Raw genomic sequence first — 16,296 nt, forward strand, 5'->3', positions numbered from 1 at the left:
AGAAGAGGGAACTGCATTTCAAGAAGAGGAAACAGCATATGCAAATGTCCTGAAACAGGTGGGAACTAAGCAAGGAGGGACAGTAACAGGGCAAGGGCATCGGTTGTTAAGACATTGTCTCTCAGCTCCAAACCCAAGCTTCCACAGTCTGCAAAACTACGTTTCTGCTTTGCCAGCTGTTTCAGTGTTTGCTTCTGCAATAGGGAGCTCGGGAGGGAGACGACAAGGCTGGAGGAAGAAAAAGTTTCTTGTGAACGTCATCCCAGCACCGTGTCTTCGCCCTGGCAGCTGCATTTCCTCCCATAGCAGCAGCTCTCCTGACTTTTCCCCAAGCCTCGTCAAACCCTACTCTCAGACATGAGGACCAGCAGGAACCTCCACAGGGTCATCCTGTAAGGTCAGAGACACTAGCATCGGCTGAGCACAGCCCTCTCTTTGGAGTTGAGGTTTCAGCAACATGGGGCCCATCTTTTAATGTTTCTTAGTGATACCAACCCCTTCCCTTTGTCCCCTTTGCCTGAGTGGTGAGAGCTGCTTCCTGCAGTTCCTACCTCTGTGATGCCTTAAAGTTGTCTTTTCATTCTTTCAAGTTACCTAGTTAACCATTTAGACCCAGTTAACAATTTTTAAAAACGTTTTATTTATTTTGAGAGAGAGAGAGAGCCAGGGGTGGCGAGGCAGAGGGAGAGAGAGAATCTCAATCATGCCCCAACATGGGGCTCGATCTCATGACCCCAAGATCATGACCTGAGCCAAAATCAAGAGTCAGATGCTTAACCCACTGAGCCACCCAGGCGCCCCCTTACATTAATTTATCTCTATTCAAAACCTGGTATAGTTTCTGCCTCCTGTGTGAACTTTGATTGACATGGCAAGTAACAAGGAATTACCAGTAGGATTATAAAAATAGATGAAGGCCATTCTCAAAAAGCCTTTTGTAACTGAGTTTGGACTTTATTCTGTAGGCTATAGGGAGCTGAGAAGCCTGCTATGCAGAGACCTGCTGTGGTTGGATGTGTATTCTAGAAGGATCCCTCTGGAAGCAATGTAGCAGATGGATCTAAGAACTGGACTGCAGGTATGAGGAATAGACAGGTTGAGAGAAGACAAGAACAGAAACTGAAAGTAAGTAAAATTGTTGAGCAAAAGAAGAGGGCCAGGTTCAAGAAATATTTAGGAGGTAAAGCCAGCAACACATAGTGGCTGGTTGGATGGGGGTTGTGGGGAGGGAGGAGTCTAGAATGAAGCCTCAGTTTCTCCCTTTGGTACCTAGGTAGATAATAGTGCCATAGCTGAAATTGTGACTTCAGGAAGACAAACAGATCTGAAGAGGAAGACAATGAGTTTAGCTTTAATGTGGAAAGTTTTGCTTATCTATTGCTATGTAATAAACAACCCCCAAGCCTAATGAGTCAACACAACAATCATTTTGTTATTTCTCAGGATTCTGCAAGCTGGGCTGGGCTCAGCTGGAGAATTCTGCCGGTCTTGCTAATGGTCACTTGTGTGACTATAACTAAGTGGCTTCAGCTAGGATGCTGGGACAACTGTATTTCTCTCTCTCCGTGTGGTCTGTCCAGTTGCCTCATGGTTCTTACATGGTGGCTCCAGGCTCCCAAGAACCGAAAAGCAGAAGCTTCTAGCCTCTCTTGAATTTTAGCCTTGCAGCTGACATAGTGATGTTTCTACCACATTCCGTCGATTAAGAAGGCCACACAAGACTCAAGGAAAGACAACACAAGAGTGTGAATGGAGGGGCGATGCCTGGCTGGCTCAGTCAGTAGAGCATGCAACTCCTGATCTTGGGGTTGTGAGTTCAAGCCCCATGTTGGGTGTAGAGATTACTTAAAAATAAAATGATCTTTAAGTAAAAAAAAAAAAAAAAAAAGTAGGGGTACCTGGGTGGCTCAGTCGGTTAAGTGCCTGACTCTTGATACCTCAGCTCAGGTCTTGATCTCAGGGTCATACAAGTTCAAGCCCCACGTTGGTCTCCACACTGAGCATGGAGCCTACTTTAAAAAAAAAAAAAAGTATGAACAGTGGGAGGCATTGTTCATTAGAGACCATGAAAGTAAGTCTATCGTGAGGAATTTTAAGGGGAGATGTCTAGCAAGCAGTTGGGAGTCTACAGCTTGAGGATCTAGACGGGGATTAAACATGAGAGAGGATAAAACTAGAGAGAATGCAGAGAGAAAAGCAGGGGGCGAAGGGTGGAACCCTCAGGTTGTGTCTAAGAGGTGAGCACTCAGCCTGATGAAGGTCCGTCAGAGAGGTCAAAGCAGAACCAGGGAGAAATGATCTCACGGATGCCAAGAAAGTCTGGTTTCAAGGACTGAGTGGTCGGCAATAGCTGATGCAGCAGACGGCACCAGAACCTGACTAAAGCACCTATTGGATTTCTCACCATGGCAGACATGTGGACAGAGGGATTTTTGTGGGTTTTTTCCCCTTTTTGAAGACTTTTTTTTTTTTTAGTTTTATATTCATAGCAAATTTAAGGGGAAGGTACAGAGACTTTCCATATACCCCCAACTCCCACACATGCACGGCCTCCCCAGTTACCAATACTCCCTACTGGAATGGTACAGTTGTTACAGTTGTGCTAGACCCGCCTTGAGACATCATCGTCACCCGAAGTCCGTGGTTTACCTTAAAGTTCACTCTTGGTGCCGTTCATTGTATGGGTTTGGACAAATGCATAATGACATGTACCTACCATTATAGTATCACTATCCCAGAAATCTGTGCTCTGGAACACGTTGTTTTTGACTACCCCAAATCCATCTCTCCTTCTTCAGACAGTGGCACCTTAATTTTATTTCTCTCTCTCAAAGTCCATGTGGTTTGGAAAGTGCTAATCCTCTCCCATACACATTCCCTCAGATTGGAGCATTTAATTCAGGTCTGGCCAATTGGAATGCTGGACACACATCCAGGCCCCATCGATAGATTCAGTGCCAAGCCATTGAGTTTCAGTTTCAGAACTTTACATTGAAAGTAGTAGGAAGAACAGGTGCCTGGCTGGCTCAGTCGGTAGAACATGTGACTCTGGATCTTGGGGTCATGAGTTCAAGCCCCATGTTGGGCATAGAGCTTACTTAAAAAAAAAATAAATTATAAAACATAAGACATCAACTGAAAGTAGTAGGGAAAAGACAGTGCCTCACCACTGGTGTTGCTAAGAGCACTGGGAAGTGGGGGTAGAGGCCACATGAAATGGGAGACCCACTCTGTAAGGCCAACCTAGAAAGTGGTAGGGCAAAGATGTGGATAGGGAGGGAGAGGGCAAGACTAAATCCAGATGACATTCTTTGACTCACTGGATACCATCAGGCCTGAAGTTACCCCTACCCTTGAACTTTTCTGTTATGAGTGATAATAGACTTCTTCATTTCCTTGGGCCAGATTGAGCTGGGTTTCTTTAATTTGCAATCCAAAACAGTCTTGACCAATACAGATATTAATTTAAAATGGAAAAGTTGAAAGGTTGAAACATGTATTTAAACTAATTTTTAAAAGTCTTCACTGGCCTAATTATCAAACTTTTTAGCGTACAGACTGATGTGGACTCAAACTGTCCCAAGAGAGTATGGACATTTTTAATCCACATAGAGTATCTCTGTAGGAAAGGGAAAAACAGAATGGAAGAATGCAGAGAGAGGAAGGCAAAGACTTCGGGCACAGGCCTTCAGGCCCAAGTAACAAGGGTTGAGTTTCTTGCCTTTAAACATGTCAGGTATCCAAGAATCGTTACTTGTTTCTTAATACAGACTTCCAGAACGTTATGACAACTCTCACACACAAAAAGTGTTTATCGTCATTATTTCCTTGGATCATTGCTATAACCTGTCTACCTTCTCTAAGGTATTATAGTAGCATATGCATAGGATAGTGCTGGAGTGGGGAAGTGAGATTAAGGAGAAGAGTTTCTGTTTAAAGGTTTCACCCTGTGTGTGTATTAACTTAAAGTAATACCTTTTTTATTTTTTTAAAGATTTTATTTATTAGAGAGCAAGAGCATGCAGGTGTGGGGTGGAGGGGCAGAGGGAGAGAAAGAAGCAGACTCCCCACTGAGCAGGGAGCCCCACGTGGGGCTCTGTCCCAGGACCCCAGTATCATGACCTGAACCACAGGCAGACGCTTAACCGATGAGCCACCAGGTACCCCTTTTTTTATGTTTTTATAATGGATGCCCTGCTATTCATTTTTGAAAATGTCCCTTAAAAGCATCACATTTAAGATATCTAAATTATTAAACACAGACACACTATTGTCATGGGCTGAATTGTGTCCCCCACGAATTCATACGTCAGAGTTCTAACCCCCAGTACCTCAGAATGTGACCTTGGAGACAGGGTCTTTACAGATCAAATCAAGTTAAAATGAAATCGTTGGTATGACCCCTATTCCAGCGTGACTCGGTCCTTATAGAAGGGAAATTTGGAGACACATGGGGCCACGTGAAGGTGAAGGCAGAGGTCAGGGCGATGCTTCTACAAACCAAGGGACGCCTAAGTTTGTCAGCATACCACCTGAAACCAGGGGAGAGTCATGGAACAGACTCTTCCCGACGGCCCTCCGAGGGAGCCAGCTCTGTCGGTACTTTGGGTTTTGGACTTCCAGCCTCTAGAACTGTGAGGCAATTACGTTTGTGTTGTTTAAGGCCCTCAGTTTGTGGTGCTCTGTGACAGCAGGCCTAGCAACTAGTCCAACTGTTAGGTACGTGTCTCAGAAAGAAGGTGATGTCTACTCACCCCTCCAGACTCAGATTAAAGGTCTATCCAAAAAACAGAATAAAAGCCCACGCAGAGGGGCGCCTGGGTGGCTCAGTCGTTAAGCGTCTGCCTTCGGCTCAGGGCGTGATCCCAGAGTTCTGGGATTGAGGCCCACATCGGGCTCTTCCGCTGGGAGCCTGCTTCTTCCTCTTCCACTCCCCCTGCTTGTGTTCCCTCTCTCGCTGGCCCTCTCTCTGTCAAATAAATAAATAAAATCTTAAAAAAAAAAAAAAAGCCCATGCAGAAAAAAATTTTAAAATCACATTGTAAATTGAACAGTTTAATCTGTGCTTTTAAACCACCTTGAAACTGACTTTTCAAACAAACACTCTTACCGATCAATATATACATTCTCCATTTCCTTTTTTAATAAAATGATAACCTTTAAGGAATTCCCAATCAACTGAAGAACTACTTTATAATACCTTTTCTTAAAAAGAGCCTGGGTGGCTCATTTGGTCAAGCAGTTAAGCATCTGACTCTTGATCTCAGCTCAGGTCTAGATCTCAGGGTCATGAGTTCAAGCCCCGCGTTGGGCTCCAACCCTGGCTGTGGAGCCTACTTAAAAAAATGGGGGGGGGGTGCCTGGGTGGCTTAGTCAGTTAAGCATCTCCCTTCGGCTCAGGTCATGATGCCAGGGTCCTGGGATCGAGCCCTGTGTCGGGCTCCACGCTCAGCACAGAGTCAGCTTCTCCTCTCTCTGCCCCTCCTCCCTTCTTGTGTTCTCTTTCTCTCAAATAAATAGGTAAATAAAATCTTTTTTAAAAAAGGATGTGGGCTGGAAAGAAGACACACCCATTTAACAGATGAGAAAAAAAGACTCAAGCAAAGAAGCTATTGGCTCTATATCATCTGATACCAAATTTTATACTATAGACATCATTTTTGTGTATTCTCTCCATGCTCAATAGCAAGGAGCCTGACCACAGAATCCTCTCTTCAAATGCTACTTAATAGACAAGTTTTGGCTTCCCTTTGAGGACACCAAGAAAAGAATGGAGATAGAGAAGAAAGTGTTAATAGCCCAAATTATAGCAATTCCCTAAGATGCGATTTTGTAACTTTATTTTAGTCACTGCTAAATGGCTACCATTTCCAACTCCTACATCTCCATATGCTTTATATTCACTCTCTCGTTTAATCCTAACAATAAGTCTCTGAGGTAAAGCGTATTGTTTTACTGTCACTTGCTTGAGTTCCAAATATATTACATATATTGTATATATATTACACATTAATGTATGTATATATGTAAAAAGAGAGGGGAAGTTTTATATGTTTATATATGTGTTCCATCCATCCATACTTACATATATATGTATATGTATATATATAAACACACACACAAATAATAGAAAAAATACGTGTGCGTGTTTATATATTACGTGTATTCACAGAAGAATGAGATGGACTTAGTAGGTCACACTGGCCTCCAGCTGAGGACCTTTAGTTTACACATGCCCCATTTGATAGAACCTCACAAGAATGGATGCTAACATGACATATTTAACAATAGCAAAAGCCTGGAGCAAATACGAATGCAAAAATAACACTAGAGTAAGGAAAGTAATCTTAGCACTGGTGTGATTTCACCCACATGATGTAACCATCTTAAGAAAGTGGGGATCATTAAGCAAACATTCCAGAAACATGTCACATTATTCCAAGATTCCAAGCCTCAAAATAGATTATTGTAATTTATGTAACTATTTGCAGTGATTAACTGTTCAGATTCACCAATCTACCTATCCTTGGCTTAAAACCATTTAGTGACTTCCCGTTAGACTTGGAATACAAGTCTGAGCCCTTACCATGACTTTCCTGTCGGTCTGGGTCTAGGAAAACAGAATTTAAAATAGGAAATTCATTAAAGAGGTGGTGGGAACAGTAAGATAACTTAATTGCAAGAAGTAGCTTCCACCGTGATGGAGACTAAGTTAGGGAGATTAGAGCTAGAAGAATCAGGAGAGCCTGTAAGAACCTGGAGGCTGAACCAAATACCACTGGGAAAAGCAGCATGTCATCATTACTTAGGAGACCATGATGAGAATTGCAAGCAAACAGTCACGAGTAAGTCCCTTTTCCCTCCCCCTGCCTTCCAGATTCCCTGGATCCTCCCCTGGTGACAAAACCTAACCCTAGCTGACAAAGGAGCAATAGGGTTTGCAGCCCCAATACTGTGGAACGGAAGAGAGAAAAATGGATTTGGAGCTGAGAGGCCAGCCCAGCCTTCAAGGGCCTATGTGATCTAGCACCTGCCTACGTCTCCAGCCTGATTCCTTCCATTCTCCCCACCATGTGCTCAATTCCAGTCACATTGGGTGTCTTTTCCTTTGGGTGTCTTTTCCTTTCCCAAGCACACTAAGCCCATTCCCGCCTCCAGACATTCACACATGCTATTCCCTCCACCTAGAAGTACCTTTTCCCTTGGGTCCTATTTACTTAGGGTATAACTTAAAGCCACCAATCAAAGAGGATTTCTCTGACTTCATCAAATCTACAGAAGCAAACTTCTCCCAACTCATGTTCCATAAAATTACCCCATTTTACTCATAGCATTAATCACAATTTAAAATTATCTTTTTTTTTTTTTTAAGATTTTATTTTTAAGTAATCTCCACACCCAACATGGGACTCAAACTCGTAACTCCGAGATCAAGAGTTGCACGCTCCAGGGGCACCTTGGTGGCTCAGTTGGTTGAACATCTGCCTTCCGCTCAGGTCATGATCCCAGGGCCCTGGGATTAAGCCCTGCATTGGACTCCCTGCTCAGCGGGGAGTCTGCTTCTCTTTCTCCCTCTGCCCCTGCTCCTATGCTCTCTCTTGCTCACTCTTTCTCTCAAATAAATAGAAAAATCTTAAAAAAAAAAAAAAAAGAGTTGCACACTCCACCAACCAAGCCAGCCAGGGACCCCTAAAATTATCTTCTTAAAAAGTGGTTTCTTATTTGTTTCTTCCCTAAAAAATATGGGGAAGGATCTGTGTCATATTCATCACTGTATCTTTGGGGTACCAAATGGTGCCAGGTATACAATTTACTAAGTTTAATGCATTTACAATTTAAATGCATTTAAAAGTTTTTTAAGAAGATTTTATTTATTTGACACAGAGAGAAAGCACAAGCAGGGGGAGCGGGAGAGGCAGGCTCCTAGCTGAGCAGGGAGCCTGATGTGGGGCTCGATCCCAGGACCCTGAGATCATGACCTGAGCTGAGGCAGATGCATAACTGATTGAGCCACCGATTGAGCATCCCTGACTCTTGCTTTCTGCTTAGGTCATGATCTCGGGGTTGTGAGGTGCAACCCTACCTCAGGCTCCACGCTCAGCGGGAGTCTGCTTGAGAGTCTTCACCCCCCCACACACATACTCCTCCCTCCACCTCAAATAAATAAAATAAAATAAGTCACTCTCTACTTTTCCCAGTGCTTTCACATACATCACCTTATTTAGCTTTCCTTCATTTTTCTTTTCTTTTTTTTTTAAGATTTTTATTTATTTATTCGACAGAGAGAGAGACAGCCAGCGAGAGAGGGAACACAAGCAGGGGGAGTGGGAGAGGAAGAAGCAGGCTCATAGCAGAGGAGCCTGATGTGGGGCTTGATCCCATAACGCCGGGATCATGCCCTGAGCCAAAGGCAGACGCTTAACCGCTGTGCCACCCAGGCGCCCCAGCTTTCCTTCATTTTTCTGTGTAATGGTAGAGTCCTTGGGCAATGGCGAGGACGCCAAAACCTTCTTGGGGACCAGACAGAGGATGAGCGACCTCTGCCTACATCTCCAGGAGGGGCCCCCAGAGAAGAGCTGTAACTGGACCCCCTCCCTGTGTTCAAAGCAAAGACTATCCAAAACATGTGTTTCTCTGGGGACTTACTGACGTAGGGTCCCCCGAGTGAGGTACGGGGCAGGGTTGTTTCCCTGGGATTAAGGTAGCCATCTAGTGGACTCGGAGTCTCAAGACTGATCCAGCAGTTAAACTGCTAGGTGATCTTGGGCAGCAAGTAAGTTACCTGGTCCCCCTGGTCGCCTCTCTTTCTCCACCTGGAAAATGGGTAGGTAACGTGGGCTAGGATTTCTGCGGTTCTGGGAGGTTCATCCTCTGACCCATTTAGTTGGTAGGAGCTGTGCCAGCTAGTTTCAAATACTGGAAGAATAGACTCAATAAACCTTCCAAACTTTGAATGAATGAATGAAACTGCTGAGGAGTCAACGGGCTGGAGACGCCAAACTGCTAGGAGAACTAGGGTTTGCAGGTCATAAGGGGGGGCCGAGGGGTCAGAGGTCGGGTTCCGGTCAAACCCGAGAAGAACCGGAAGTCCCCGATCGGGTCCACTCTGAGCCTGGGCCTCCAGCCGCGTGACTAAACCTCCCGAGGCGGAGCTTCAGCACCGGGAGGGGGCGGAGTTTGGGGCCTCCCAATGGCAGCGCCGGTGTCCTCCCGCCTCAGCCAATCAGCGCAGGGAGACGGTAAAATTTAAACCCCCTCCCACCTCCTCCGCCGGGACCTGTCCCTAAAGCGCTTGTAGAAAGTGCGGCTGCTTGCCCCGCCCCCCGCCAGGGAGGCGGGAAGAAGGGCGGGCTTTCCCTCCCGAGTTGGCCTGTCACGGCAGGCAGCCTGGGGAGAGGCGGGCCACCGCGCCAATCAGGGCACCAGCCGTAGCTCCGCGGAGCAGTTGGCTACAGTTGTTGCAACTTTTTTCGAAAGCTGCGTTTCCCGGGAGATCCTAGGCGGTGACAGAGCCGGGCCATGGCTAGAGGTATTTGCCCAGGTGGTCAGCGCCGGGGAGGCTGGGGTTGGGGGTCGCGCTGGGCGGGGGACCAAGGTAGCGGGAGCGGCAGCGGGGAGGAGCCCTGCTGAGCTCTGCTCGGACGGAGCGCGGAGACGGGGTGCGGGGGGTGGGGGTTGTTGCGGAACCCTCTCCGACCTACCCCCTCCCCCAAGTCTCCAGAAGTCCCTCCCACTCCCATGCCTCGGTTTCCCCTTTCTAAAATGTAGGCACCAGCTGGCCTGCCTCTCCAGGGACAACAGATCCATATGTCAAAGCTCTTCGGAGACTAAAGTGCGGGGCACCTCCAGGGGATGGTTGTTATTGATACGAGGTGGGGGGAGGGCGAGGTTTCGCCCGTTTCGGGGCTCTCTCTTGCTGGGAAAGGTAGTGACTCCGAGGCCAGGGCGCAGATGGGTAACCTCCATCGTAGGGAGCGCGTCGGCGTGGTCACCGCAGCAGGCTCCTTCCCTCTCCACGCCCTGAGTCACACCATTTTTGGGGTGAGATGAGTCCCATGGCACCACCCGGGACGACCCTTCGTCCTGCAGCTGGTCAGGACTCCTGCCCACGGGAGATGGCTTGGGAGGGATTGTCCAGCCGCGGGAGGCGATGTCCCTGCCTTAAGTCCTTCTTCGCACACTTAGTTTGCTATCAGGACAGCAGGACCCACGTTATGCGGCAAAGTGATCTCCAACCGCTGGTCATTTCCAGCCGCTGTGTCTCCTTCACGCAAAAACTTGAGCGTGACGGTTGAGTAGAATCATTATTTCAGAAAAACGAGTTGAGGTTTGACATTTTTCTCAAAATCCCGAGGCAGTACAGGTTAGTAGGAATTTGCCTTAATGCAGTACGCTCCCTATAACAATAATAATGACTAAAATAAGGATTCGTTCAGCAAATATTTATTGGGCACCTTTGTTTTCAGGCCCTGCACCCAGTTGCATCCTTTATTATCCCAGAGTCCTTTTAGGGTCTTTTGGGACAATCCAGATTCTGATTCAGAAATGAGGTAAAGTGAACAAGTTAACGAGCTTCATAACCCAATCCACAGAGAAAGTTAAGACGAATATTTTTTCTTCAGGAAAGTGTTAAGCATCTAAAAGTATATTAATAATATCTGACAAATCTAAAAAAAAAATTAAAAAAAATTAAAAAAAATATCTGACAAATCATAATGAATCTATGCTTCCTTAATTCATTTTTCCTATTAAAGCTAAATCATTCAAGCTGTTTCAACAGTACTGCCTTAAAAAAAAAAAGATGGCTTGCTTTAATTAATCCATAAGGAAAACAAAACTAAGCAATTTGCCATTGAAATATTTAAATACTTAATATACGCAAGTAATAATTACCATTGAAGGTCAGGCACTTTATTATCTCAGTTAATCTTTACAAATTGTTATTCCCATTATTCCAAGACAGAACCTTGAAGTCCAAAGTCACTGTCTAGACTCCGGCCATGCTGTATCTTTGCTTGTTCTATTTTCTCTCCCTCAGCCAAAGTGAAGACACATGTTCCCAACTCCTACCATGGCAGGCTTACGAATCATCTTTGTAATTTATTGGTTAGTGATTCTCACTATCTCACCTGACCCCCAAATTAGTAGTTACTTCTTTCTTTGTCTTCCTTTCCTTTCCTTTCTTTTTTTTTTTCCTTTTCTTTTCTTTCTTCTTTCTTTTTAGTAGTTACTTAGTTCTTAAGGCTTCGTTACTCTTGTAGATTATTAAATGGGGCATTTGGTAGTGTAAATATATCAAATCATGTATAATACTTCGAATGAAGAGTCAGGCTTTTTCTTCTGGAAAAGCTGTCTTTGTTGCAAACTTGTAGTTCACTTTGAGAACCCTGCTGGGTCCCAAGAACAAAATACCAGATACGAGGCAACTCCTTTCTGGTTTTGAAGTTTTACAATCATGTAAATATTTTCAACCTTAAGTATATTAGTTGGAGGAGGATTAGTCCATCTGCTTTTTTACATTTCTGCTGCCACGGCCAGATGGCCTCCTAATTGGTCTCCCTCTTTCCACTTTTACCATTTCCAATTTATTATCCCCCAGCAGCTAGAGTGGTCCCCAAGAACACAGATTTTTATCCCGTGACCTTCACTCCTCCTCCCTCCCCCACTGTTCTTAGGATCAAATCCACAATCCTCACCATGGCCTATAGGGCCCTGCCTACCCCTCTGGCCTCCATGTGCTCCATCTGTCTTTATGTACACTGCTATGTCCCTTAGCAAGGGCCTGCAACGAAGTAGGTATTCAATAAATGTTTGTGGAATGAATGAATTGCTATTTTTGTGTCTCAGTTCAAGGGAAGCAATATACATTCTTCATGGTCGAGTACCCTCCTCTAGCAGCACTGGGTCAGATCCCAGCTCTGTTACCGCTTTAGTCATATAATCCTCAGTCAAGGGGTTCATCTTCCCTGAGCCTCAATTTCTACATTTGTGAACTAGGAATAGTGCCTTCTCGTAAAGGGTTGGAAAGGTTAAATTAAATAATGCATTATTATAGGGCCTAGCACATAAACATTGAATAAATGTGAGCTATTAGTATCATTCCTGTTGAATTCTATTTCTGTGAGATCCTGGACAACATTAAGAGTTTTTATTTCTGCTGATGGGTATATTTGCTACATACACATAAACACCTCATGTCCAGAGACAGGAAAGACTGTACTGAAGGTTACACTGAATGATTTGTATTAGATCTTCTAGTACCAAAGCTGCAGACTTGAGGAATGGGTGCTAGACTTGGATCTTACTATAGGTGCCCCCTGCATCTGAGGCCCGAAGATAGAGAACGCGGTGCTCCTGGGCCTGTGTGTGTGGTTAGGGGTGGGGGTGGGAGGATGTTGAAATAGCAAGTGAAGTAGACAAGATGATCTGAGTGGCTGCTTCCTGTTCTCAAACCACGATTCCCATGATAGTTTGGTGACAAACTGCAAGCCTTCTCTGCCCTGGAGACGTAGCACACACTATTTCAGATGGCTTGACCTGCGTGTCACCGTGTCACTTTAGAATCCTCTTTCACTCTCTGCATAGTCTCTTGGGTATTCAGGTGAGCAGAGCATCCCACCCTGCTGGAGTTAGGGTTGGGGTGGTGACTGCTGGGGGGGAGGGCATAGGTGTAGGGAGGAGGATGCTCCCCAGCCCTGCCCAGGATGCTAAAGCATGAGCTGATTTGGGAGATGTCCTGAGCCTATTCCTGCCATATAATCCTATTTAGTCTTATCCCTTCTAAGGGGAGGCAGCTACTTCGAGTGACAGCCATTTGTTACCCTGTGAATGTTGGAAGGTGCCCTGGGTGGGTTAAGGAATTCAAGGTTCTTGGTGCTTATCCGCAAGGACGCTGAGGCCTTGTCGGGGGAAGTGACTTGGCCATGGTCACAAAGCACCCCTGGGGCAGATGCATGGAGAGAAACCCAATGCTTGCCACCCAGGCCCCAACCCAAGCAGTAGGAGCTAGATTCCCTGAGGTGTCTTGTTTGCATCTATGACTTAGCAGAAATACAGTGACTCTTGGCTGTGGGCCCTCAAACCCTAATGGCTTCAGCACAGTGGTGCAGGGCGGTGAGCTCTGCCAACACAAGACACCCGACTGGCTGGAACCCCTGCCTTCCTAGGACGTTTTCTCATGGGGGTGGACAGGAGACCCGGGTGACTTGCTAAAAGCTTCTGCAACAGCATCTGTCCCTCCCATCTTGAATTTCCTCATCTGTGGCTGGGAGTGCAAGCTCTGGGGTCATTTGGCCTGGAAAGTCATTTTTAGTTCTGGGAATTTGTCCAAAGCTCTTCACTTCTCTGAACCTCCGTTTCCCCACCTTGGAAAGGATATAATAATGGTGTGTACCTTCGTAGGGCTGTTGTGAGGTTTGGAGGAGATCGTGTATGCACGGGAAGCACCCCACCAACTTGCCATTAAAACCAGTGGCTCTATCTCCCCAGGCCTGAACGGATCAGGTGCAGACCGCCTGGGTTTGACACTTGACCCCCTAGCTTTCTAGTTCTGTGGCCCCAATATCCTCATTTTTAACGGGTTTGCCACAGGACCTGCCCACCCCCGAAGTGGGGGGACTTACGGGGAGGATTAAATGCCTATTAAACGCTCAGGGAGCACAGGCTTGGGCATACAGGAAGACTCGCCTGTGGCGCTCACCGCTGCTGACTGCGCCTGGCACCGACGGGTCTCCCAAAATATCCGCGGAGCCAGCGAGAGAAGGAGCCTGGCCGGCGAGAGCCCGGGCTGTCATTATCATGTTTCCCACCCCTTCCTCCCCGAGTGGCTGAGGACGCGCGAGAGGGGGCGCGCCCGAGTCGGGATTCGTCGCGGCCGCGCGGCCCGCCCTCCCCCCTTCCCTCCCTCCCGCCGGAGGAGCCTCGCAGCGCCGCCCCTGCCAGCCCCCCTCCCCGGGCCGGGAGCCGGACGGTGGGCGGCGGCGGCGGCGAGCGGGCGGGCCGCGGAGGACGCGCCGCCAGCGCCTCCCTCCCAGAGTCCTCGGTCCCCGGCCGGCCGGGGCTGCCGCGGCGCGCTGGTGCCGGGCCCGGCCTCGCAGGCCATGGGGGAAGGGGGCGCCGTGGGGCGCCGCCGGCCCTTCCCCGGGGCGCCGCGGCGGCGCTGGTGGCGGCGGCAGCAGCAGCAGCAGCGGCAGCGGCAGCGGTGGTGGCCGGGCCGCGGTGGCGGCGGCGGCGGCGAGGGCGAGGGCGCGGGGCGCGCCGCCATGGGCCTGGCCGGGCTGCAGGTGGGTGTGGCGGGCCCGGCCGCGCGGGGCGGGCGGCTCGCGGCCCGGCCGGCCGGGCGGCGGGAGGGCGACCCGGCCCCGGCCCGGCGGCCGGGCGGCCCTGCCTCCCGGCGGCGGGCGGCCCACCACCGCCAGGCCCCGGAACATGGCTGCGGCGGGAGGCGCCGCCGCGGCGCCCGGCCCGGGCGGCCCCGCTCCCCGCCCCGCCGCGCCCTGAGCGCCCCCTCCCCCGCTTCCCCCGGGTCCCCCTCTCCAGGCAGGAAGATGTCCAAGCCCCGCGCGGTGGAGGCGGCGGCGGCGGCGGCGGCGGTGGCAGCGACGGCCCCGGGCCCGGAGATGGTGGAGCGGAGGGGCCCGGGGAGGCCCCGCACCAACGGGGTAAGCAGGCACCCTCCCCGCACTCACTCAGCGCGCCCCGAGGGGCCGCGCGGCCGGCCGCCCCCGCCGGCCGGGCGCCGCGATCACGTGCTCGCGCCCCGGGACCCCCCGCCCGGGGCCCTGGGCCCAGGGGCGGGGGTGCGGGCGTGCGGGCGGGGCGCCCGGCTCGGGCAGCTTCCTTTTCTGCTGCCTGCCTGGGAGTGGCGTCCCCACTGGCTCCGCCATGACCCTGGCAATATTTGACCTCGGAAAAGTTTGTGTCTTTATGGCATTTCCGCACCCCGAGAGCCAGCTCCCCGGGCGGTGGCTGCCATCCCAGGGTGTGCGGGGCCTGCCCGGGTTCCTCAGAGAGGTCACGGGTCTCGCTGACTTGGTGTTTAAAGGTTCACCAGGCAGAAAGGCCCAAGCAGTGTTTCTGGGGAAGCCCTCCTCCATTCTGTGCTTACTCAGGGGAGAGGCCCCACGCCCAGAGACGCCAGCAGTGACCTGTACCGCCCCACCCGCCTGCCCACCCTCCTACTATTAATGCCAAGATGCCATTTGCAGTAGGAGTGACCGCCCTACACGAGCTGGCTATAGGCTCTGCTTTTATTAAGCTCTCCACCCCCAACCCCACCCCTCAATTACCACTGCAGTCCAGTCCCGCAGTCCTGGGAGGCTGCTGGGCTGTGTTGATTTGAGAGGGGCCAGGCTTGGGCTCACTGAAGGCTCAGGCAGTGATGACAAGTCCTACCGGCGGCCTTCAGGACCAAGAAGTGGTTAATCAGATTCCCTGAGGCCTGTCTCTGTGCTAAGAGTTCCTGCAGCTCCTGCCAGGGGAGTTAGCTCCTGCACATAGGCCAGCCCATCAAATTCTGCGGTTGTGCAGTCTGGGTCATTCTGACCTCTCTGCTACTGGTAGGTTATCTGCTTCTGGTATACACCTTGGTATATACACCTCGGTATACAGCTGGCTTCCTGCTGGCCAGATGTGCCCTTAGTGACCAGAATTAGAGACCCCGTGAGTTTGGGAAATGTCTAACTCCGACCTGGGAGATCCTAAACCTTCCACTGTTCTCCCGGGGCTGGCAGTTCCTGGAGGCCTGCTTCTGAGAGATGCTGTCTGTTATTCTGAGTGCCCTTCTCCGCCATTTGCCCTGGGATCTTCTTCTTCAAGCCTCTTTCAGAACATGCATTTGTCGTTTTAGGAGAATGTATTTACCGGGCAATCAAAGATCTATTCCTACATGAGCCCCAACAAATGCTCTGGAATGCGTTCCCCCCTTCAGGAAGAGAACTCAGTTGTACATCACGAAGTCAAATGCCAGGGGAAGCCATTAGCCGGACTCTACAGGAAACGAGAAGGTAAGGCTCTGAAATGGCCCTATTCTGACCACAGCTGGTCGGGTTGCCGAAGCCCCTCTCTTTCGTAATTGTGCACACATATTAAATGTTTATCCAGCCTTTTCAAACCCAGGTTCAAGGGTTTGAACCGTGTTCTGTCTTGCTGCTAAGAAACAGACACAGGGGGAAGAGTGGCCTGTCCCAGGGTGTGTGCCCTGTCGGTCTAACAGGTTTTCCCGGCTTTCACAAGAGTCAGCATGTCCTTCAAGCTTGATTGTTCTGCGAAAATAACACCTGAGCTGCATTTAAAGAG

The 16,296-nt window shown here is 49.2% G+C and overlaps 1 protein-coding gene and 1 non-coding gene across 3 annotated transcripts in view; both read left to right on the plus strand.

Annotated features, from left to right (window-relative positions):
- The first annotated feature begins 3,015 nt into the window (after positions 1–3,015).
- Positions 3,016–3,088, plus strand: TRNAQ-CUG. The gene has a single exon. It is a non-coding gene; the product is annotated as a tRNA-Gln (tRNA).
- Positions 3,089–14,238: 11,150 nt separating this feature from the next.
- KMT5A (lysine methyltransferase 5A) overlaps positions 14,239–16,296 on the plus strand; it is a 16,007-nt gene continuing 13,949 nt past the window's right edge. Inside the window, exons 1-2 of one of the 2 annotated variants that reach the window (XM_040620012.1) lie at positions 14,239–14,282; positions 15,848–16,004. In XM_040620012.1, the coding sequence (XP_040475946.1) occupies positions 14,262–14,282; positions 15,848–16,004 (178 nt within the window). In that variant the 5' untranslated portion in view covers positions 14,239–14,261. Of the gene's footprint in view, positions 14,283–14,543; positions 14,661–15,847; positions 16,005–16,296 lie in introns of those variants that run through there. The other variant, XM_040620011.1, reaches the window with a different exon arrangement.

The sequence above is a fragment of the Ursus maritimus genome, unplaced genomic scaffold, assembly GCF_017311325.1.
Source record: "Ursus maritimus isolate PB19 unplaced genomic scaffold, ASM1731132v1 scaffold_33, whole genome shotgun sequence".
NCBI lineage: Eukaryota > Metazoa > Chordata > Mammalia > Carnivora > Ursidae > Ursus > Ursus maritimus.